The sequence below is a fragment of the Bubalus kerabau genome, chromosome 4, assembly GCF_029407905.1.
Source record: "Bubalus kerabau isolate K-KA32 ecotype Philippines breed swamp buffalo chromosome 4, PCC_UOA_SB_1v2, whole genome shotgun sequence".
Taxonomy (NCBI): Eukaryota; Metazoa; Chordata; class Mammalia; order Artiodactyla; family Bovidae; genus Bubalus; species Bubalus kerabau.
This window is the reverse complement of record NC_073627.1, coordinates 148,403,689-148,428,598: the sequence shown is the minus strand read 5'-3', so window position 1 is coordinate 148,428,598 and position 24,910 is coordinate 148,403,689. Positions and strand designations below refer to the sequence as shown.

Here is a 24,910-nt window from a genome sequence, read left to right as displayed (position 1 = left end):
CATCTCCTACCTGTTACCAAATGATTGCTTCTTAGGGTCTTTAAAGAAGAAAAAGCAGGTCTGTGTTCCAGGTTCTATTTACAGCTGACTTATGGCTCCTTGGCAGCCTTCAGGTCAGCCAGCCAGAGAGGTTTCCTTGAGGGCTCGCCCAGTTATCTCAACCACGTGATCTGAGGCACTTTCCCTTAAAGGTCCTGGCACCAAGGTACAGATTTCTAATCAGCTCTGACACTGCAGAGCCACTGATCAGCTCTTAGAGATAAGGCTTTCTTCTGCAGTGAGAAAAGAATCCGAAAAATTACCCGCCGCCATGGGGGACAGAAGCCCCTTCGAAACGGACATGCTCACCCTGACCCGCTATGTTATGGAAAAGGGGCGTCAGGCCAAAGGCACCGGGGAGCTCACGCAGCTGCTCAACTCCATGCTGACGGCCATCAAAGCCATCTCTTCAGCCGTGCGTAAGGCGGGCCTGGCCAACCTGTGAGTGAGATCCCCGACGACACGTTGCGACCCCGGTCCGGTGGGGGTGGGCAGAGCTGCAGGAGTCTGGGCTGGAAACTGGGTCAAAAGTATTAACCTGCACACCCTGCAGGGAAATGGCCTTCTGCCATTATCTGCCTTTCTGCCAGGTGTGCTTTGATAAGGAGGCCTTTGACTTGTCTCGGGAAAGGCACAAAATTCTTGGAGACATGCTATGGAGAAAAAAAGCATCATTTTTCCAGTCGCTGTGTATTCTAATGACAACAAGCTCAGGGGCTTGTTCCATGAAAACGTATCCTGCGTTAAACCTGAAATCTGTTAGTTGCTTGGTCATGTCCAACTCTTTGCGACTCCATAGACTGTAGCCTACCAGTCTCCTCTGTCCACAGAATTTTCTAGGCAAGAATACTGGAGTGGGTTGCCATTTCCTTCACCAGGGGATCTTCCCCACCCAGGGGTTGAACCTGGGTGTCCTGCACTGCTGGCAGATTCTTCACCCTCTGAGCCAACAGAGAAGCCTACCTCTGACAAGGTGACTCTTATTTGCATTCTCACTGGCACAAAGCGACCACCGCAGGGAGACTTGAGACAACTCCTGACGCCCTGGGCAGATAGGAGTGGTTTTATTGTCATGACATTTGCCCATAGTTGTCAGGAGCTAGAAATCATTTACCGAATCTTTTTTTCTCTCATTTGCCAAATCTTAAGGCCCGTCATCCATCTCCTGTTCATTGTTGACGGAAGTGTTTTGCTTTTAAAACCAGTTGTTATTTCTTCTCTGTGACTCAACCTTCTGTCCACTTGGTATGCAGGACGCTGGGAGGTGCTAGCTTGGGAGCAGGGAATGAAGGGCCTTCTTCCACTTTGCTCTCTTGGTGCTTCACCCAAGCCCAAGAGGCCAAGTTCAGGCTGTGCTGCTGATCCTCACAGCCAAGGGTCCAGTTTCAGTCTGTGGTGAAAAGGATTAGTCTTTGGGTTTTCACTTTCCTGGTAGCAATTCCAATGGAGGTCCTCTCAGAAGATCAAGAGACCCCATCATTCATTATTATTCCAAAATGAAGAAATAACCAAATCCAATAATTTAAAATATTTATTCCTGGGCATTCCCTGATGGCTCAGTGATTAAGACTCTGTGGTTCCATCGCAGGATGCATGGGTTTGATCCCTGGTCAGGGAACTAAGATCCTAACAGCCAAGGGACCAAAAAAAAACTAAAAAATATTTATTCTTAACAACTTAGAACTTTTAACACCAAAAACAGTGTGATAATTACAGAATTTATTTATACTAATGTAAGGTTTCGTGACCCAGTAACCCAGTAATGAGCTCCAAGTTAGAGGAGATTGTGACTGGCTTCCCTTCTCTCTGTGTGTTGCTTTAACTGTCTTAGTACCTCACTTGGCAGTAATGGCCAACTCCACCTTTAAGGACCTTCGTGAAAGTGAGCCACAGCCACTTGCCTCTGTTCTGCTCCTGCCTGATGGTGAGCGGGGCTGTGTGTAGAGCAGTTCCCCGGGCTGTCTGCTGAGTGTTACTCACCTGAATGGGCTCCCCTGTGCAGGGGGCTGGGCAGGGCAGGGGTTGTGGCTAATTGCTGCAGAACTCTGACTTCGTGGTCATGTAGTGTCCAGAGGAAGTGGATTTAGGGATTGGATAATTCAGGTGTTCCTTTGACTTGGTTTATCACGCCATCTGATTATAGTCAATGACCCACTCTTGCTAGGGACTGTAAAAATGTAAAATGACTTGTATACTAATAGCCTCTAACTAACTTGTGGGGCTGTTGTAAGCCCATGTGATGATGATTTTGACATTGCCAGCCCCATAATAAATGCTCAGTAAGTGCTCATTATTTGTTGTTCAGTCACTCAGTCGTGTCCGACTCTTAGACTCCATGGACTGCAGCATGCGAGGCTTCCCTGTCCTTCACCATCTCCTGGAGTTTGCTCAAAGTCTTGTCCCTTGAGCTGATGATGCCATCTGACCATCTTATCCTCTGTCATCCCCTTCTCCCCCTGCCCTGCCCGCAATCATTCCCAACATCAGGGTCTTTTCCAATAAGTTGGCTTTTCACATCAGATGGCCAAAGTATTGAGGCTTCAGCTTCAGCATTGGCCCTTCCAATGAATATTCAGTGTTGATTTCCTTAAGAATTAACTGGTTTGATCTCCTTTCTGTCCAAGGGACTCTCAAGAGTCTTCTTCAACACCACAGTTCAAAAGCATGAATTCTTCAGCACTCAGCTTTCTTTATAGTCCAATTCTCACATCCATACATGACTACTGGAAAAACCATAGCTTTGAATATATGGATCTTGGTTGGCAAAGTGATGTCTCTGCTTTTGAATATGCTGTCTATATTTGTCATAGCCTTTCTTCCAAGGAGCAAGTGTCTTTTGATTTTGTGGCTGCAGTCACTGTCTGCAGTGATTCTGGAGCCCAGGAAAATAATATCTGCCACTGTTTCCACTTTTTTCCTCAACTATTTGCCACAAAGTGATGGGACAGGATGCCATGATATTGGTATTTTGAATGTTGAGTTTCAAGCCAGCTTTTTCGCTCTCCTCTTTCATCCTCACCAAGAGGCTCTTTAGTTCCATTTCCCTTCTGCCATTAGAGTGCTATCACCTGCATATCTGAGGTTGTTGGGTTCCAAGCCCAGTTCAGTTCAGTCGCTCAGTCGTATCCGGCTCTTTGCGACCCCATGGACTGCAGCACACCAGACTTCCCTGTCTGTCACCAACTCCTGGGGATTGCTCAAACTCAGGTCCAAACCTGGGGAAATTTGCGGGCTAACAGGTCGATGTTGCCAACTGACCACTAGGTGGCGGGCGCAGCCTGTGGAAACAAGATATCAGAATTTCACACTTCATCGGAGGGCAGAGGAAGGATTAAGTTTGACAGAGACCATGTGTTCTGCCAATTCAGATATTTCTGTCTCTTTCCCATTTAGGGGGCTTTAAGCACCTCATTCCTCTGCTTCCTCTTTTGGGGAAGATATTTCTAGGCACATGCTCCATAAATGCAAAACTGATCTGAAAGTCTCATATTTTTCTTCTTTTTTTCCTGCTTCCTGCTATAGGAAGAAGGGAATGTTAGCATTCTGGGAATGCTGTCCCCAGAATCCTCTCCACAGCTTCCTAATGTCAAAATGCAGAACAATTCATTTATAATATGTCGGTAAAGTTTTAACATTAGCAAAAGCAGTAAGAAGATACTGTCTATGGGTTATAAAGCATTTTCCTGTCCATGATCTAACTTGGAGCAGTTGTCAGGCAATTAGATCTTTTGTGAATGAGCTTCCATTCTTTCTGAAAGGAGAGGTGTTGATGGAGGGATTGTAGGGAGGGAGGGAGACGGAGCAACATGCCCAGTTCCTGCAAGAAGGGTGCACAGGGTGGGCTGAGAGGTAGGGTAAGGGCAGGGTTAGTGTGGTGTTGGGGAGCGGTGTTTGCAAAACACCGAACAGAGAGCCTGTTTCTCTTCCCCACTACCCACAGGCCCCAGGCACCCCAGCTTTTCATTCTCCAGTAGAAGCTGCATTAAACAAGAAAACTGAGTTCACAGGGTTTGTGAACACTGTAAACGCTGATGCTGAACAATCTAGTTTTGTCATTGTGTGCTTGTTTGCTTTTATTTTGAAGTAGAAGGTACAGTCTTTGAGGTCAGTTTACCAGTATCATTTTCCAAGGCAGATCTCATCACATCAGACATCAAGTGATGGGGAACACCTGTTGGGGAGAGGGGAGATGTTGTCAGTCAGGGAAAGGCATGGGAAATTAGTTGTTTCCCGGTTTAGGGCAAATCAGTGGCTCTCAACCCTGGCTACTTGTTAGAAACACTTGAAGAATCCTTCAGTAAATAAATGGTGTTAACAAAAAGGAGAGGAAGGAATTACTTTCCTGCCATCCATTCTTTGTAATTCAGTGAAGTTATACTGAGCCTCTGAGCACTGTGGAAACAGGCCCAGTGAGTCATAGCTCTTGCCTTCAGTGAGCAGACAATCCAGCAGGGAGGACATTCCCATGAACAGACTGTGAGCTGCTGTGGAAGGGCTGACAGGGCTGTGTCTGGTATGTGGTGGGACCAGGGAAGCTTCTGGAAGATGTTAGGAGGGCTAAGCTGTCAGTGGGCAGAAAACACTCCCATGGGGTGGGGGGACACCCCATGACTGAAGGTGGGAAGGAGAAAAGCAGCTTGCGGGGTGCTGGTGGCCTCAGGACCTTTGCAGCTGTTGGAATGTGGAAGACTGGAGGGAAGTGATAGCCATGTGGCTCATGGAGAGACGAGCATGAAGCTAGGGGACAGTGAACCAGGAGTCCATGGAAGCCAGGTGTGTGTCCACGTAGGGTTCCAGAGGCTGAGGGTGAAAGGCTAAGAGGCAAGGCCAAGTGTGGGGCCAGGGCTTCCTTGATGGGGTCTGAAGCCAAGTATGGGGGACTTGGGGACTCTGGGAGAGATGGGGGTGATCTGACTGGCTTTTTAGAAGGTTCCTACCCGCGAGGACAGGAGCTGGAGACTTTAGATAGCAATCCTCTATAACCCAAAGCACCCAAATAGAATTTTTACACTGGCACTCTTTCTTATATTGCCTGGTAATGGTAATAAAGGACCAAATTAAATTTTATCCCTAATTTCCTTCTTTATTCATGTAATGCCAGGCTACAGCAGAACAGTTTTTAATTCAGCCCAACAGGCCACTATTTGAGGATAATCAACAAATACTAGAAATTCCAAGGCTGGAAATCCACAGTCCTTTACTTTTTAAAGTTTTTAATTATGGCGATGTGTCTGACTTTATGAACTCCCCCTCCGTCTTTCAGGGCCCCGAGCGAGGCGGGGGTGGGGCAGAGTTGTACATTAGTAAGATTGAATTCTGTGGTGTTACTGGGATGACTAGGAACTTGCCACAGTGGCTCCGATCCAGGGTAAGAACCAGCGCTGTGAGACAGGACGCACTCGGTCGTGTTTATAATCTGGAGACCCTGGAGCCATGAAGGGAAAAGAGGGATATAGGGGAGGTGTCTTGGCGCCCTGGCATCTTCGCTGGAGTCGGGGCGCCCTTCCTGATTTCCTCCAGCTTTTTGCCGTCTTAGGTACGGAATCGCGGGAAGCGTGAACGTGACGGGGGATGAGGTGAAGAAACTGGACGTGTTATCCAATGCCCTGGTGATCAACATGCTCCAGTCCTCCTACAGCACCTGCGTCCTGGTGTCGGAAGAGAATAAAGAAGCCATAATCACCTCCAAGGAGAAGAGGGTACGTGTGGCAGCTGGGCTGAGGTTCTTCTATTCACCAGTGGAGGGCGCAACTGAACTGCGAAGAATCGGATTGCCTTGCTTTATTTCAGTTTCTGGGATTTTTCCTCTATTGCTTAATTTTTGTTTTCCAGAAACCACGGTTTGCATATTTCTTTACTTTGAAGTTTTATGCTGTTTAGTCAAAGAGACTCCATAGTAAGGAAGTGATTCATTCAGGAAATAAATCAGAGTGCTTTACCGAAACTTATCAGCGGACAGGGTTCATCTTGGGTTTTCACCTAATGTACTAGTAACAAGTCCCAACGTTTTGGAGCTTGAAAATCAGGTCCAGTAAAAAGTAGAGTTCCTGGGAAGAGCGATATTTTTGGTCTTTTACTCTTCTCATCCCCACAATCCTCGCCCCTTCCCCAAGGGAGTTTGGTTTTAGCAGAGATTTCCTCATGCCTGGCAACCTGTTAGACTAAAACAGAAAAGAAATTGTAAAGATTGTTGCTCTTGCCTTAATACAATGGTAAACTTGTTTAGTTCATGGCATGCCTGGGGAGGGTCTATATTCAGTATGGTTCCACAGTTTATTTTTTAAAAAATTCGTGGCCAAAAATTCAACCCATGTTCAGTTGCAATACAGTAATACCACATAAATGCCAGTACTGTTGGCTCTTATTTTATACACTGGATCTTGGGGACAAGGTGCCATTGCTTTATGATTAGCTGAAAGGATGGAAAAAGTAAAGCCAAATTTATTAAATGCTTACTGTATACTGGGGATTGTGCAAAAGTCCTTTGTACTTGTCTCACGTAATTCAGGCTAAGTCACACCTGTTATTCTCAACTCAGCTGTCACACCAGCTCCTGAACATTCTCCAGTGTGTGCTTGATGTTGAACAAATAACTACTGAATGCAAGCAGGCATGAATGAATGAGCTGATATGGATTATCTATAGGGAGAATGAGAGATTTCCAAGTTCATGGATTCCACTCCCCTACCCCCACCATTGAGAAAGAAGGAAGGAAAGAAAGGAAAGCCAAATTAATCTAAGGCACTACTCATTGGAAAGTCAGGGGAAGAAGTGGGAGAAATGACTCCCATTTTACTTGATGTACTGGCAGTGTTTAATGAGCCAGGAGACCCCAGTCCCCATCATTAAGGCTCTCACAGAACCTTGTACCTAGGCGGTCAGTAAAAATTATCTGGTGATTTCTTTCCACTGAGTTGTCTGTGACAGCAGCGTGGGTGGACATGAGGGACCTGGTATCTCAGGACCCCACCTGGTCTGTCTTCTGGTCTTCAAGTCAGAAAGGAAAGGTAGATAAGGCAAAACCCAAAGGAATACTTTTATTCTCTTGATGTACTTTCATACAGCTGCTGTCTTAATAAGAGAGGCCCAGAGGCCCTGGGACCTTGTTCTGAAGTTTTGTTTTGATAAAAATGTGCCAAAATGAAGAAAGCCTGTCTGGGGAGAAGCTCGATGTATCAGTAATTCAATAACGACCTTATTATGGACTAAGGTAGAACTTGCCCAAGTTTATCTTCAGCTTCTCCAACTCCTTCCAGCATGGTGCCCAGTTCAGACCAGTTCCTCTCACAGCTTCAGCAATTCCAAGTTCCCAGTGGTCCCAGGTAGGAGGGGAGGATGAAGCCAGAGTAGGTGGGAGTAAAGATATTTGGGGGTAGGTGGGACCTCCTTCACCCTGTGTGGGCATCAGCTAATCTGTTTATGGGCAAGTGAGCTCTGCACTGCAAAATTAATATATGTGGATATGTTCTGCATTCCTTAAGTAATTGTAATTGTAATTTTTGATAAGGCTATCCCTTTGGTCTAAGTCGCTTCTGATGGGGTGTTACCTGCCAGACTCAGCCACTTACACAGAGTGTGTTGACTGGAGCAGAGTGTTGACTTACGCAGCGTATTGACCTCTGTTGATCAGGTGTTCTGCCTTCTGTGCACATAGGGGAAATACGTGGTCTGCTTTGACCCACTGGACGGATCTTCCAACATCGACTGCCTGGCTTCCATTGGAACCATATTTGCCATCTACAGAAAGGTGAGCAAACAGTCTGCTCTTTAACACCTCCTTCCTCTGATGGTTTCAGGAAGGTTCCTGGGCTCAGAGCCACGAGTCTGGAGTTCTAACCTTTGTCCTCCCACTAACCAGACACACCAGAGCAAGCAAGCTACGAACCTCACTCTGCCTCAGAATCCTCATTGAAGACCCGAGTTGGTATTTTCCCTCAGCCCTCTTCTCAGTGTTCATGGGAAGGCAGGGTTAGAGGATACATGGGACCTTGTTTTGAAAATCTGGATGCAATACAAATGCCAGACATGGAGTTAGGTTCCAAGCGACATCTGAAGGCCCCTGTGTTCCTTCCTTATGTATCTCACATCTTATTGCATTCATTTTCTGTTGCTGCTGTAACAATTCACACGCATTTAGAGGTTTAAAACAACATCCATTTATTGTGTCCCAGTTCTTGGGTCAGAAGTCTGACAGCATGGCTGAGCTGTATCTGATAAGGCCAAAATCTGGGTGTTAGCTGGCTTGGTCTCCTATTGAGAAGAGCTCGCTTCCAGGTTCATTGAGGTTGTTGGCAAAATTCAATGAAACAGTCAATATCCATCCTCTCAATAGTTACAGTTTTTTGTTCTTGTGATGAGAACTTTTAAGATCTACTCTCACATTAGTTGCTCAGTCATGTCTGACTCTTTGCCACCCCATAGACTGTAGCCCACCAGGCTCCTCTGTCCATGGAGTTTTCCATGCAAGAACACTGGAGAGGGTTGCTATCCCCTTCTCCAGGAGATCTTCCCAACCCAGGAGTCGAACCTGGGTCTCCCGCATTGCAGGCAGATTCTTTATCATCTGAGTCACCAGGGAAACCCCATAGCAGCTTTCAAATATACAGTGTGGTATTGTTAACTGTAGTCACCATGCCATCTATTACATCTCAAGGACTTATTCATTTTATAAGTGGACGTTTGTACCTTTGACTACCTTCACTCACTTCACCTACCTCCATCCCCTGATTCTGGCAACCACCAATCTGTTCTATGAGTTGGTATATTTTTTTTTTGAGTCCACATATAAATGAGATCATACAGTACTTATCTTTCTCTGACTTATTTCATTTAGCGTAACACTGTCAAAGTTCATTCATATCATCACAAATTGCAGGATTTCCTTCTTTTTCATGGCTGAATTATATATATATATATATATATATATATATATATATATATATATATATATATTTGAAATAGTGATTTCATTTCCTTCATGTATACACCCAAAAGTATAATACCCAAAATTATATATAGCTCTATTTTTAATTTTCTGAAGAACCACCACACTGTTTTCCATAGTGGTTTACCAGTTTACATTCCCATGGGCAGTTCACAAGGGTTCTGTTTTCTCCACATCCTCACCAACATGTGTCCTCGCTCATCTTTTTTATTTAGTCCTTCTGGCGGGTATGAGGTGATATCTCATTGTGGTTTTGATCTGCCTTTCCCTGATGGTTAATGATGTTGAACACCTTTTCATGTACCTATTGGCCCTTTGTATGTCTTCTTTGGAAAAATGTCTATTTGGTCAGATTGTTTGTGTTTTTTTGCATTAAGTTGTGTGAGTTCTTTATATATTCTGGATATTCATCCCTTATTCTATGTATAATCTGCAAACGGTTTTTGCCTTTTCCTTTTTTATGATGATCTTAATAGTGTCTTAAGACCAACTGGTTTAAAAATGAAAAGGAATAATGAATGAAGCTGTGCATGTGTGCAGACAGTGGATATGTTGGAAATCTCTATTTTCTTCCCACAATTTTTCTGTGATTCTAAAATTGTTCTAAAGAAATGAAGTCTGAAACAAAAAAGAGAGGAATATTATTATATATAATATAGGCTATTCACATATGGATTTTGGTGATTTTCAAACACAGAGATTTTGTCTTAAAATTTAAGTAAAACACAGGCTCTGAAGGCTAGTCCAAATAACCACAGATTCTCTCTGATTGTATTGCTAAAGAAGGGGGACAATGTTCCTTAATGCTCTAGTGAGAGAGCAGGTGGCTTCAGAGCTCTAATTGCCAAAAATACTGCAAAAGAAAAGACACTGTAAGTAAAATTAACAGGCAGATAACAATTGAGGAAAATGTTTGCAACATATAAGGCATTTATATTTTTCATATGTAAAAAGCAAATCAACATTGCCTGCATGCCAGGTTGCTTCAGTCATGTCTGACTGTGCTACCCTATGGACTGTAGCCCACCAGGTTCCTCTGTTCGTGGGATTCTCCAGGCAAGAATATTGGAGGTTCCTGAGCCCTTCTTCAGGGGATCTTCTTGACCCAGGGATTGAACCCAAGTCTCTTATGTCTCCTGCATTGGCAGGCACCTGGGAAGCCCAAAATCAACAATAAGAAGATGACTATCTAGATAGAAAAGTAACCAATGATGTGAAACAGGCAACTTACAAAATAAGAAATAAAATGGTCAATTAATATATAGAATTTTACTTTATTAATTATGCAAAATGGAAACTAAAGCAAGTATCTTTTTTTTTTACCCATCAAGTTGACCAAGTTGAAAAAACAGCACTATCTTATGTTTATCAGATTAAATTAAAATGAATGCTCTTGTCACTGGTACCAGCCTTGTCATGGCGAATGGGCTTGCATAACTCTGTGAAGTTATGAGCCATACTGTGCAGGGCCACTCAGGACAGATGAGTCATAGTGAAGAGTTGTGACAAAATGTGGTCCACTGGAGGAGGCAATGGCAACACACTCCAGTATTTTTGCCAGGAGAACTCCATGAACAGTATGAAAAGATAAAAACATATGACACTAAAAGATGAGCCCCCCAGGTTGGAAGGTGTCTAATATGATACTGGGGAAGAATGAAGGGCAATTACTGACAGGTTCAGAAAGAATGAAGCCGCTGATCAAGGAGGAGATGGCAAGACTGAACATCTGCTTCTTAGTAGATGTTAGTGAACATTACATGTTAGGAATTAGTGAACTAAAATGGATGGAAATGGGTGAATTTAATTCAGGTAATCATTGTATCTAGTACTGTGAGTAAGAATCCATTAGAAGAAATGGAGTAGCCCTCATACTCAACAAAAGTGTCTGAAATGCAATACTTTGGAGCAACCTCAAAAATGGCAGAATGATCTTAGTTCATTTTCAAGGCAAACCATTCAGCATGACAGTAATCTAAGTCTATGCCCCAACCACTGATGGTGAAGAAGCTGAAGCTGACCAGTTCTATGAAGACCTACAACACATTTGAGAACTAGCACCAAAAAAAGATGTTCTTTTCATCATAGGGGATTGTAAAAATAAGGAATGCAAAAGTAGGAAGCCAAGAGATGCCTGGAGTAACAGGCAGGTTTGGTCTTGAAGTACACAATGAAACAAGGCAAAGGCTAACAGAGTTGTCAAGAGAAAGCAGTGGTTAGAGAAAATACCCTCTTGCAACAGCACAAGAGAGGACTCTACACATGGACATCACTAGATGGTCAGTATTGAAATCAGATTATGTTCTTTTCAGCCAAAGATGGAGAAGCTCTATACAGTCAGTGAAGACAAGACCGGGAGCTGACTGTCGCTCAGATCATGAGCTCATTATTGCAAAACTCAGGCTTAAATTGAAAAAAGTAGCAGAAACCACTAGGCCATTCAGTTCAGTTCAGTTCAGTTCAGTCGCTCAGTCATGTCCAACTCTTTGCAACCTCGGGGACTGCAGTATGCCAGGCCTCCCTGTCCATCACCAACTCCTGGAGCTTACTCAAACTCATGTCCATCTCATCCTCTGTCATCCCTTTCTCCTCCCACCTCCATCTTTCCCAGCATCAGAGTCTTTTCAAATGAGTCAGTTCTTCACATCAGGTGGCCAAAGTATTGGAATTTCAGCTTCAGCATCAGCATCAGTCCTTCCAATGAATATTCAGGACTGACTGATTTCCAAAAAATAGCAAGGAGAGATAAGAAAGCCTTCCTCAGTGATCAATGCAAAGAAATAGAGGAAAACAATAGAATGGGAAAGACTAGAGATCACTTCAAGAAAATTAGAGATACCAAGAGAACATTTCATGCAAAGATGGGCTCAATAAAGGACAGAAATGGTATGGACCTAACAGAAGCAGAAGATATTAAGAAGAGGTGGCAAGAATACAAAGAAGAACTATACAAAAAAGATCTTCACAACCCGGATAATCACAATGGTGTGATCACTCACCTAGAGTCAGACATCCTGGAATGTGAAGTCAAGTGGGGTAAAGAAACAGGAAAAATGCCCACCAAACCAAACAAAAGAGGAAGAGATAGAGAATCTACCTGATAAAGAATTCCAAATAATGATACTGAAAATGATCCAAAACCTTGAAAACAAATTGGAGTTACAGATAAATAGCCTGGAGACAAGGATTGAGAAGATGCAAGGAAGGTTTAACAAGGACCTAGAAGAAATAAAAAAGAGTCAATATATAATGAATAATGCAATAAATGAGATCAAAAACACTCTGGAGGGAACCAACAGTAGAATAACAGAGGCAGAAGATAGGATTAGTGAGGTAGAAGATAGAATGGTAGAAATAAATGAAACATAGAGGAAAAAAGAAAAAAGAATTAAAAGAAATGAGGACAATCTCAGAGACCTCTGGGACAATGTTAAACACCCCAACATTCAAATCATAGGAGTCCCAGAAGAAGAAGACAAAAAGAAAGACCATGAGAAAATACTTGAGGAGATAATAGTTGAAAATGTCCCTAAAATGAGGAAGGAAATAATCACCCAAGTCCAAGAAACCCAGAGAGTCCCAAACAGGATAAACCCAAGGCAAAACACCACAAGACACATATTAATCAAATTAACAAAGATCAAACACAAAGAACAAATATTAAAAGCACCAAGGGAAAAACAACAAATAACACACAAGTGGATTCCCATAAGGATAACAGCTGATCTTTCAATAGAAACTCTTCAGGCCAGGAGGGAATGGCAGGACGTATTTAAAGTGATGAAAGAAAATAACCTACAGCCCAGATTACTGTACCCAGCAAGGATCTCTTCAAATATGAAGGAGAAATCAAAAGCTTTACAGACAAGCAAAAGCTGAGAGAATTCAGCACCACCAAACCAGCTCTCCAACAAATGCTGAACGATCTTCTCTAGACAGGAAACACAGAAAGGGTGTATAAACTCGAACCCAAAACAGTAAAGTAAATGGCAACGGGATCATACTTATAAATAATTACCTTAAATGTAAATGGGTTGAATGCCCCAACCAAAAGACAAAGACTGGCTGCATGGATACAAAAACAAGACCCCTATATATGTTGTCTACAAAGACCCACCTCGAAGCAAGGGACACATACAGACTGAAAGTGAAGGGCTGGAAAAAGATATTCCACACAAATAGAGACCAAAAGAAAGCAGGAGTAGCAATACTCATATCAGATAAAACAGACTTTAAAACAAAGGCTGTGAAAAGAGACAAAGAAGGACACTACATAATGATCAAAGGATCAATCCAAGAAGATATAACAATTATAAATATATATGCACGCAACATAGGAGCACCGCAATATGTATGACAAATGCTTACAAGTATGAAAGGGGAAATTAACAATAACACAATAATACTGGGAGACTTTAATACCCCACTCACACCTATGGATAGATCAACTAAACAGAAAATTAACAAGGAAACACAAACTTTAAATGATACAATAGACCAGTTAGACCTAATTGATACCTATAGGACATTTCACCCCAAGAAAATGAATTTCACCTTTTTCTCAAGTGCACATGGAACCTTCTCCAGGATAGATCACATCCTGGGCTATAAATCTAGCCTTGGTAAATTCAAAAAAATTGAAATCATTCCAAGCATCTTTTCTGACCACAATGCAGTAAGATTACATGTCAATTACAGGAGAAAAACGATTAAAAATTCCAACATATGGGGGCTGAACAACACGCTGCTGAATAACCAACAAATCACAGAAGAAATAAAAAAATATTAAAATATGCATAGAAACGAATGAAAATGAAAACACAACAACCCAAAACCTATGGGACACTGTAAAAGCAGTGCTAAGGGGAAGGTTCATAGCAATATAGGCTTACCTCAAGAAACAAGAAAAAAGTCAAATAAATAACCTAACTCTACATCTAAAGCAACTAGGAAAGGAAGAAGTGAAGAACCCCAGGGTTAGTAGAAGGAAAGAAATCTTAAAAATTAGGGCAGAAATAAATGCAAAAGAAACAAAAGAGGCAATTGCAAAAATCAACAAAGCCAAAAGCTGGTTCTTTGAGAAGATAAATAAAACTTACAAACATTAGCCAGACTCATCAAGAAAAAAAGGGAGAAAAATCAAATCAACAAAATTAGAAACGAAAACAGAGAAATCACAACAGCCAACACAGAAATACAAAGGATCATAAGAGACTACTATCAGCAACTATAAGCCAATAAAACGGACAACTTGGAAGAAATGGACAAATTCTTAGAAAAGTACAACTTTCCAAAACTGAACCAGGAAGAAATTGAAAATATTAACAGACCCATAACAAGCACAGAAATTGAAACTATAATCAGAAATCTTCCAACAAACAAAAGCCCAGGACCAGATGGCTTCACAGCTGAATTCCACCAAAAATGTAGAGAAGAACTAACACCTATCCTACTCAAACTCTTCCAGAAAATTTCAGAGGAAGGTAAATTTCCAAACTCATTCCATGAGGCAACCATAACCCTAATACCAAAACCTGACAAAGATGCCACAAAAAAGAAAACTACAGGCCAATAACACTGATGACCATAGATGCAAAAATCCTTAACAAAATTCTAGCAAACAGAATCCAATATCATATTAAAAACATCATACATCATGACCAAGTGGGCTTTATCCCAGGGATGCAAGGATTCTTCAATATCTGCAAATTAATCAGTGTAATACACCACATTAGCAAACTGAAAAATAAAAGCCATATGATTATCTCAATAGATGCAGAGAAAGCCTTTGACAAAATTCAACATCCATTTATGATAAAAAAAACAAAACTCTCCAGAAAGCAGGCATAGAAGGAACATACCTCAACATAATAAAAGCTATATATGACAAACCCACAACAAATCTTATCCTCAATGGTAAAAAATTGAAAGCATTTCCCCTAAAGTCAGGAACAAGACAAGGGTGCCCACTCTCACCACTACTATTCAACATAGTTTTGGAAGTTTTGGCCACAGCAATCAGAGCAGAAAAAGAAATAAAAGGAATCCAAATTGGAAAAGAAGTAAAACTCTCACTGTTTGCAGATGACATGATCCTCTACATAGAAAACCCTAAAGACTCCACCAGAAAATTACTAGAGCTAATCAATGAATATTGTAAAGTTGCAGGATATAAAATCAACATGCAGAAATCCCTTGCATTCCTATACAGTAACAATGAGAAAACACAAAGAGAAATAAAGGAAACAATTTCATTCACCATTGCAATGAAAAGAATAAAATACATAGATATATATCTACCTAAAGAAACAAAAGACCTATATATAGAAAACTATAAAACACTGGTGAAAGAAATAAAAGAGGACACAGACAGATGGAGATATATACCATGATCATGGATTGGAAGAATCAATATAGTGAAAATGAGTATACTACCTAAAGCAATCTATAGATTCAATGCAATCCCTATCAAGCTACCAACGGTATTTTTCAGAGAACTAGAACAAATAATTTCACAATTTGTATGGAAATACAAAAACCCTCAAATAGCCAAAGCAATCTTGAGAAAGAAGAATGGAACTAGAGGAATCAACCTGCCTAACTTCAGGCTCTACTACAAAGCCACAGTCATCAAGGCAGTATGGTACTGGCACAAAGACAGAAGTATAGATCAATGGAACAAAATAGAAAGCCCAGAGATAAATCCATGCACCTATGGACACCTTCTCTTTGACAAAGGAGGCAAGAATATACAACAGAGAAAAGACAATCTATTTAACAAGTGGTACTGGGAAAACTGGTCAACCACTTGTAAAAGAATGAAACTAGAACACTTTCTAACACCATACACAAAAATAAACTCAAAATGGATTAAAGATCTAAAGGTAAGACCAGAAACTATTAAAATCCTAGGGGAAAACATAGGCAAAACACTCTCTGACATAAATCACAGCAGGATGCTCTATGACCCACCTCTCAGAGTAATGGAAATAAAAAGCAAAATAAACAAATGGGACCTAATTAAAATTAAAAGCTTCTGCACAACAAAGGAAACTATAAGAAAAGTGAAAAGACAGCCTTCAGAATGGGAGAAAATAATAGAAAATGATGCAACAGACAAAGAATTAATCTCAAAAATATATTAGCAACTCCTGCAGCTCAATTTCAGAAAAATAAATGACCCAATCAAAAAGTCGGCCAAAGAACTAAACAGACATTTCTCCAAAGAAGACATACAGATGGCTAACAAACACATGAAAAGATGCTCAACATCACTCATTATCAGAGAAATGCAAATCAAAACCACAGTGAGGTACCGTTTCACACCAGTAAGAATGACTGCTATCCAAAAGTCTACAAGCTGGAGAGGGTGGGGAGAAAAGGGAACCCTCTTATACTGTTGGTGGGAATGCAAACTCGTACAGCCACTATGGAGAACAGTGTGGAGATTCCTTTAAAAACTGGAAATAGAACTGCCTTATGACCCAGCAATCTCACTGCTGGGCATACACACTGAGGAAACCAGAATTGAAAGAAACATGTGTACCCCAATGTTCATTGCAGCACTGTTTATAATAGCCAGGACATGGAAGCAACCTAAATGTCCATCAGCAGTTGAATGGATAAGAAAGCTGTGGTACATATACACAATGGAATATTACTCAGCCATTAAAAAGAATACATTCAAATTAGTTCTAATGAGGTGGATGAAACTGGAGCCTATTATACAGAGTAGTAAGCCAGAAAGAAAAACACCAATACAGTATACTAATGCATATATTATGGAATTTAGAAAGATAGTAATGATAACCCTGTATACAAGACAGGAAAAGAGACACAGATGTATAAAACGGTCTTTTGGACTCTGTGGAAGAGGGCGAGGGTGGAATGATATGGGAGAACGTCATTGAAACATGTGAATTATCACATGTGAAATGAATCGGCAGTCCAGGTTCGATGCATGATACAGGGTGCTCAGGGCTGGTGCACTGGGATGACCCAGAGGGATATGAAGGGGATGGAGGTGGGAGGGGGGTTCAGAATGGGGAACACATATACACCCGTGGCAGATTCATGTCAAAGTATGGCAAAACCAATACAATATTGTAAAGTAAAATAAATAAATAAATAAAACTGAGATTAAAAAAAAAATGAAGTCAAGTGGGCCTTAGGAAGTATCACCATGAACAAAACTAGTGGAGGTGATGGAATTCCAGTTGAGCTATTTCAAATCCTAAAAGATGATGCTGTGAAAGTGCTGCACTCAATATGCCAGCAAATTTGGAAAACTCAGCAGTGGCCACAGGACTAGAAGAGGTCAGTTTTCATTCCAATCCCAAAGAAAGGCAATGCCAAAGAATGCTCAAACTACCGTATAATTGCACTCATCTCACACGCTAGTAAAGTAATGCTCAAAATTCTCCAAGCCAGGCTTCAGCAATATATGAAGCGTGAACTTCCAGATGTTCGAGCTGGTTTTAGAAAAGGCAGAGGAACCAGAGATCAAATTGCCAAAATTTGCTGGATCATCGAAAAAGCAAGAGAGTTCCAGAAAAACATCTATTTCTGCTTTATTGACTATGCCAAAGCCTTTGACTTTGCAGGTCACAATAAACTGTGAAAAATTCTGCAAGAGATGGGAATACCAGACCACCTGACCTGCCTCTTGAGAAACCTATATGCAGGTCAGGAAGCAACAGTTAGAACTGGACGTGGAACAACAGACTGGTTCCAAATAGGAAAAGGAGTACATCAAGGCTGTATATTGTCACCCTGCTTATTTAACTTATATGCAGAGTACATCATGAGAAATGCTGGACTGGATGAAGCACAAGCTGGAATCAAGATTGCCCGGAGAAATATCAATAACCTCAGATATGCAGATGACACCACCCTTATAGCAGAAAGTGCAGAAGAACTAAAGAGCCTCTTGATGACAGTGAAAGAGGAGAGTGAACAAGTTGGCTTAAAACTCAACATTCAGAAAACGAAGATCATGGCATCTGGTCCCATCACTTCATGGGAAACAGATGGGGAAACAGTGGCAGACTTTATTGATTGGGGCTCCAAAATCACTGCAGATGGTGACTGCAGCCATGAAATTAAAAGATGCTTGCTCTTTGGAAGGAAAGTTTTGACCAACCTAGATAGCATATTCAAAAGCAGAGACATTACTTTGTCAACAAAAGTCCGTCTAATCAAGGCTATAATTTTTCCAGTAGTCATGTATGGATGTGAGAGTTGGACTGAGTGCTGAAGAATTGATGCTTTTGAACTGTGGTGTTGGAGAAGACTCTTGAGAGTCCCTTGGACTGCAAGGAGATCCAACCAGTCCATCCTAAAGGAAATCAGTCCTAGGTGTTCATTGGAAGGACTGATGTTGAACCTGAAACTCCAATATTTTGGCCACCTGATGTGAAGAGCTCATTCATTGGAAAAGACCCTGATGTTGGGAAAGAGTGAAGGCAGGAGGAGAAGGGGATGACAGAGGATAAGATGGTTAGATGGCATCACCAACTCAATGGACATGAGTCTGAGTAAACTCTGGGAGTTGGTGATGGACAGGGAGGCCTGGCGTTCTGTGGTTCATGGGGTCGCAGGGAGTCGGACACGACGACCGACTTAACTGAACTGAACTGATCTCCTTTAGGATGGACTGGTTGAATCTCCTTGCAGTCCAAGGGACTCTCAAGAGTCTTCTCCAGCACCACAGTTCAAAAGCATCAATTCTTCTGTGCTCAGCTTTCTTTATATTCCAACTCTCACATCCATACATGACTACTGGAAAATCCATAGCTTTGACCAGATGGACATTTATTGGCAAAGTAATGTCTCTGCTTTTTAATATGCTATCTAGATTGGTCATAGTTTTTCTTGCAATGAGCAAGCATCTTTTTATTTCATGGCTGCAGTCACCATCTGCAGTGATTTTGGAGCCCCAATCAATAAAGTCTGCCACTGTTTCCACTGTTTCCCCATCTATTTGCCACGCAGTGATGGGACCAGATGCCATGATCTTCGTTTTCTGAATGTTGAGTTTTAAGCCAACTTGTTCACTCTCCTCTTTCACTGTCATCAAGAGGCTCTTTAGTTCTTCTGCACTTTCTGCCATAAGGGTGATGTCATCTGCATATCTGAGGTTATTGATATTTCTCCGGGCAATCTTGATTCCAGCTTGTGCTTCATCCAGTCCAGCATTTCTCATGATGTACTCTGCATATAATTTAAATAAGCAGGGTGACAATATACAGCCTTGATGTACTCCTTTCCCAATTTGGAACCCATTTGCCATTCAGGTATGACCTAAATCAGATCCCTTATGATTATACAATGGAGGTGACCAACAGATTAAAGGTACTAGATCTGGTAGATGGAGTGCCTGAAGAACTATGGATGGAGGTTCGTAACACTGTATAGGAGGCTGTGACCAAAACCATCCCAAAGAAAAAAAAAATGCAACAAGGCAAAATGGTTGTCTGGGGCAGCTTTTACTGAGGAAAGGAAAGAAGCAAAAAAGCAAGGGAGAAAGAGAAAGATATACCCAAATGAATTCAGAGTTCATAGAAAGCAAGAGAGATAAGAAGACCTTCTTAAATGAACAATGCAAAAAGAAGGAGGAAAATGATAGAATGGGAAAAACTAAATATTTATTCACAAAAATTGGACATATCAAGAAAACATTTCATGCAAGGATAGGCATGATAAAGCACAGAAAAGATAAAGGACCTAAAAGAAGCAGAAGAGATTAAGAAGAGTTGGCAAGAGTACATAGAACTATCCAAAAAAGGCCTTAATGATGCAGATAACCACAGTAGTGTGGTCACTCACCTAGAGCCAGACATCCTGGAGCATGAAGTCAAGTGGGCCTAAGGAAGCATTACTATGAACAACCATAGTGGAGGTGATAGAATTCCAGCTGAGCTATTTAAAACCCTAAATGATGATGCTATTAAACTGCTGCACTCAATATATCAGCAAATTTGGAAGACTCAGCAGTGGCCACAGGACTGCTGGTCAGTTTTCATTCCAATCCCAATGGAGGATAATGGCAAAAAATGTTCAAACTACCATACAATTGCACTCATTTCACATGCTAGCAAGATAATGCTCAAAATCCTTCAAGCTAGGCTTCAACAGTATGTGAACCAAGAACTTCCACATGTACAAGTCAGATTTAGAAAAGGCAGAGTAATTAGAGATGAAATTGCCAACACTTTTTGGATCATGGGGAAAACAATGGAGTACCAGAAAAATGTTACTTCCGCTTCATTGACTATGCTGAAGCCTTTGACTGTGTGAATCACAATAAACTGTGGGAAATTCTTTAAGAGCTAGGAGTACCAGACCACCTTATCTGTCTCCTGAGAAACCTGTATATGGGTAAATAAGTAACAGTTAGAACTGGAAGTGGAAAAACTGACTGTTTCCAAATTGGGAAAGGAGTATGACAAGGCTGTATATTGTCACCCTGCTTATTTAACTTATATGCAGAGTACATCATGCAAAATGCTAGGCTGGATGAATCACAAGCTGGAATCAAGATTGCCAGGAGAGACAGCAACAATCTGAGATATTCAGATGATATCATTCATTGCAGAAAGTGAAGAGACTAAAGAGCCTCTTGATGAAGGTAAAAGAAGAGAGTGAAAAAGCTGGCTTGAAAATCAACATTCAAAAAACTAAGATCTTGGCATTCAATACCATCACTTCATGCAAGTAGAAGGGGGAAAAGTGGAAGCAGTGGCAGATTTTATTTTCTTGGGCTCCAAAATCACTGAGGATGGTGACTACAGCCATGAAATTAAGACACTTGCTCCTTGGAAGGAAAGCTATGATAAACCTACACAGTGGATTATAAAGCACAGACATCACTTTGCCAACAAATGTCCATATAGTCAAAGCTATGATTTTTCCAGTAGTTATGTATGGATGTGGGAGTTGGACCCTAAAGGATGTTGAGTGCTGAATAATTGATGCTTTTGCATTGAGGTGCTGAAAGAGACTCTTGAGAGTCCCTTGGACTATAAGGACATCAAATCAGTCAATTCTAAATGAAATAAACCCTGAATATTCACTGGGAGGACTAATGCTGAAGCTGAAGCTCCAATACTTTGGCCACCTGATGGTAAGAGCAGACTCATTGGAAAAGACCCTGATGATTGAGAAAGATTGAAGGCAAAAGGAGAAGAGGGTGACAAAGGATGAGATGGTTAGAAAGCATCACAGACTCAATGGACATGAATATGAGCAAACTCAGGAAGATAGAGGAGAATGGAGAGGCCTGGCATGCTGCAGGCCATGGAGTCTCAAAGAGTGGGATACTACTTAGTGACTGACCACCACCAACAACAAACCATAAGTTTATTTTTCATGTCTGTAACTCTATTTCTGCTTATATGTGGAATCTACAAAAAAAAGAGTGGGCTTCCCTAGTGACTCATATGGTAAAGAATCTGCCTGCAATTCAGGAGACCTGGTTTCAATCCCTGGGTCAGGAATTTGCCTTGGAGAAGGAAATGGCTACCCACTCCAGTATTCTTGCCTGGGAAATCCCATGGACACAGGAGCCTGGCAGGCTACCACCCATGGGGTCGCAAAGATTCAGACACGACTGAGTGACTAACACACACATAAAAAAGAGTACAAATAAATTTATTTACAAAGTAGTGGCTTCCCTTGTTGTGCAGAGAGTGGGTGTCTAGACGAGTGGGCTCAGTAGTTGCAGCACTGAGCTGTAGAACACGGGTCCAGTGGTTGTGGCACATGGGCTTAGTTCTTCTGAGGCATGTGGGATCTTTTTGGAACAGGGATCGAACTGGTGTCCTCTGCATTGACAGGCAGATTTGCATTTACACCACCAGGGAAGTCCTAAAACTTTATCTGTTATTGTTTTTTTTGGCCCCACCACACAACTTGTGGAATCTCATTTCCCTGACCAGAGATTGAACCTGGGCTGTTACAGTGAAAGCCTGGAATCCTAACCACTGAACCACCAGGGAACTCCCTAAATGTAAAAATTAAAAAAATTATAGTAAAAAATAAGATAAAAATCTCTAGAAATTAAGGTTTAAGTTCTTAGACCTAATTCCAAAATTATGATCCATAAAATTTTTAAAAATGATAGTTGGATTTCATTAAAATTAAAAACTTTTGCTCTGCAAAAAGCTCTGTTAAGGGGATGAATATAAAAACTATAGAGAATATTTGTAAACTATATGCCTGCAAAGGACTCATACCTAGAATATAAAAGAAGTTCAAAACTCAACTGTAAAAATGCCAAACAGTTCACTTAGAACATGGAATATGAAGAGACATGTCACAGAACAGGTAAGATAAGTTTTTTGGCAAATAAGCACATGAAAAATGTCCAACATCACAAGTCATTAGGAAAATGCAAATTAGCAAATGCAAATTAAGTGCTGTATCTTTATGTGGTGGCGTGTACATAACCTACTCATGTTAAAATGCCATAGAGCTATACATGCACTTAATGCCAATGTCAGTTCCTGGTTTTCATATTGTACTATCATAAAATGTATAAAATGTAACTATTTGGGGAAATTGGGTGAAAGGTACACAAGATCTCTCTGTATTACCTGTGCAACTTCCTGTGGATCTATAATTATTTTTAAGTAAAAACGTAAAAGAAATTTTTAAAAATTTATTTTATTTTTGGCTGTGCTGGGTCTTCATTGTTGTGTGAAGACTCTGTCTAGTTGCTGCAAGAAGGAGCTACTCTCTAGTTGCAGTGTGCAGGCTTCTTGTTGTTGTGGCTTCTCGTGTTGCAGCGCACGGGGTCTAGGGTACGCAGGCTTCAGTAGTTGTGGCTTGCCGGCTCTAAAATGTGGGCTCAGTAGTTGTGATGCATGGGTTTAGTTGCCTGGTGGCATGTGGAATCTTCCTGTGCAACCTGTGTCCCCAGGATTGGCAGGCAGACTCTTAACCACTGGATCACCAGGGAGTCTGAAAATATTTTGTAAATTTAGGAAAAACCTAAACTTTAAGTGAAAGAGATTGATTAAATTTGGGGTGTCCATACAATAGACTATTCAGCATTCTGGTGAAAAAGTATATATGAGTGTGAATAAATTTGCATATGTATATGTGTGTATGAACTGAATGCAACAACCACAGGCCAGATTGCACTAGGAGGTAGGAGAGCAGATGTAAACAAGACAGTCAGAACTGCCAGCATGGAGCTTACGGTCTGTTTAGGAAGCCAGACATCAATCATGCTAATGAGTTATGTTGGGAGTGTCAGAGGAAAAGCATTGAGTATCCAGAAGACCAGGACCTGGGTTCGATCCCTGGGTCAGGAAGATCCTCTGGAGAAGGAAATGGCAACCCATTCCAGTACCTTTGCCCAGAAAATCCCATGGATGGAGTCTACAGTCCATGGGGTCACAAAGAGTCAGACACAGCTGAGCGATTTCACTTTCACTTTCACTTTTCACCCAGAAGACCAAACCTTGAAGTCTGGGAAGGCTTCCACGGGGAAGCTGATGTTTTACCTGAGACTTGAAGGCTGACTATGAGTTCCTCAGGCAAAGGGTATGGGAGACAGGAGAGAGCCATTCTGACTAGAACCAAATGCATAGGCACAGTCCTGGAGTTCACATGCAGGATGGAATGTTCAAGAAGAGAAAATAAGCTTGGTATTGCTGTAGCACAGGGCCTGGGTTTAGAGGGGCAGAGGATGGTGTTGGACAAGGCTGGTCAGCCAGCAGGGGCCAGGTCTTGGAAGACCTGGTAAAAAGAGTTAGGAATATTGGACCCCAAGGCAGTGGGAAATCAGTGAAGTGTTTTGAGAAGAGAAAGGCCATAGGTTAAGGCAGGGTGAGGATGAAGTCAGGGGACCAGGCAGAAGGTAATGGTTTTTTCAGGCCAAGTGGTGGTGGGGGTGGATAGAGAGGAAGGCATGGGCCTGCGGAGAGAGCTAGCAGGACTGACTGGACTGAATGATTGGAAGGCTATGGATGAGGGCGAGGAGGATGGTCAGGAGATGGTGGGGAGGGTGACACTCAAGTTGCTCCAGGAACCATTTGTCAAGACAGGCAGCAGTGGGAGAAGATCAGGAATTTGGGGAGGGGTGGGTGAGAAGGGGCAGATAAGTCCATCTCAGACGTGTTAATATTGAGGCATCTGTGGAATACCTGAGCAGGAATGTCTGGTGGGCAGGTGACTCCAAGGCTGGGCTCTCAGGGGAGATGGAGCTGTAGGTCTGGGAGGCAGCATCTGTGTGGGGCTTAGAATTTTGGCTGCAGGTGAGATGGCCAAGAAGTGTGTAGAATATAAAGAGAAGAGAGCTTTATTAGTTAGGACTCTGTTATAAATGTCAGGGATGAGTCAGGAAACACCAAAGCTTCAGAGAGGCACTGGACCAGAAAAGGTCAGGCCAGGAGAGCTTTTTCCCTTGAAGTCTCTCATCTCACCTTCCCAGTTTTCTCTTGTTCTCTAGCCAGTGGCAGAGGAAAGATGGTCACCCAATAACTTCTATGTGGATATTCACCAGAATGCTGTAGCCCCAAACAGATTTCTGGAGCATAGAGTGGGCCAGTTGGAGTCACCACATTCCACAAGGTGGCAATGAAGAAAGTTCTTTAGATGTTCTGGCTGGATATTCTGAGTGCTGGGAAGAACCAGGAGGAGCACTGATGTTTAAAATGTCAGAAGAAGGGAAGTTGGCAAAAGCAAATGAGAAGGCATATGGAGAGTCTTAGAAAGAAATTCAGAAAAGAGGGAAGTGGACAGAAGCTCAGGAGAGACACATTTCATGAATGAGGTAGCAGCCACTGGATCCAGTGCTGCCAAAAGGCAGAGTAAGAGGAAGACTGGAAAGTGTATGCCCAATTTAGTGGCAGCCTGCAGTGAGGACGGGAGAAGGGAGATAACCAGTGTAGACAGATGTTCTCCATTCCAAAACCTAGA

At 41.9% G+C, this 24,910-nt stretch overlaps 1 protein-coding gene across 1 annotated transcript in view; it reads left to right on the top strand.

Moving 5' to 3' along the window:
- The first annotated feature begins 208 nt into the window (after window positions 1-208).
- Window positions 209-24,910, top strand: part of FBP2 (fructose-bisphosphatase 2) — a 46,125-nt gene continuing 21,423 nt past the window's right edge. Inside the window, exons 1-3 of the mRNA XM_055578988.1 lie at window positions 209-480; window positions 5,576-5,738; window positions 7,694-7,786. Coding sequence (XP_055434963.1) covers window positions 311-480; window positions 5,576-5,738; window positions 7,694-7,786 — 426 coding nt within the window. The 5' untranslated portion in view covers window positions 209-310. The remainder of the gene's footprint in view (window positions 481-5,575; window positions 5,739-7,693; window positions 7,787-24,910) is intronic.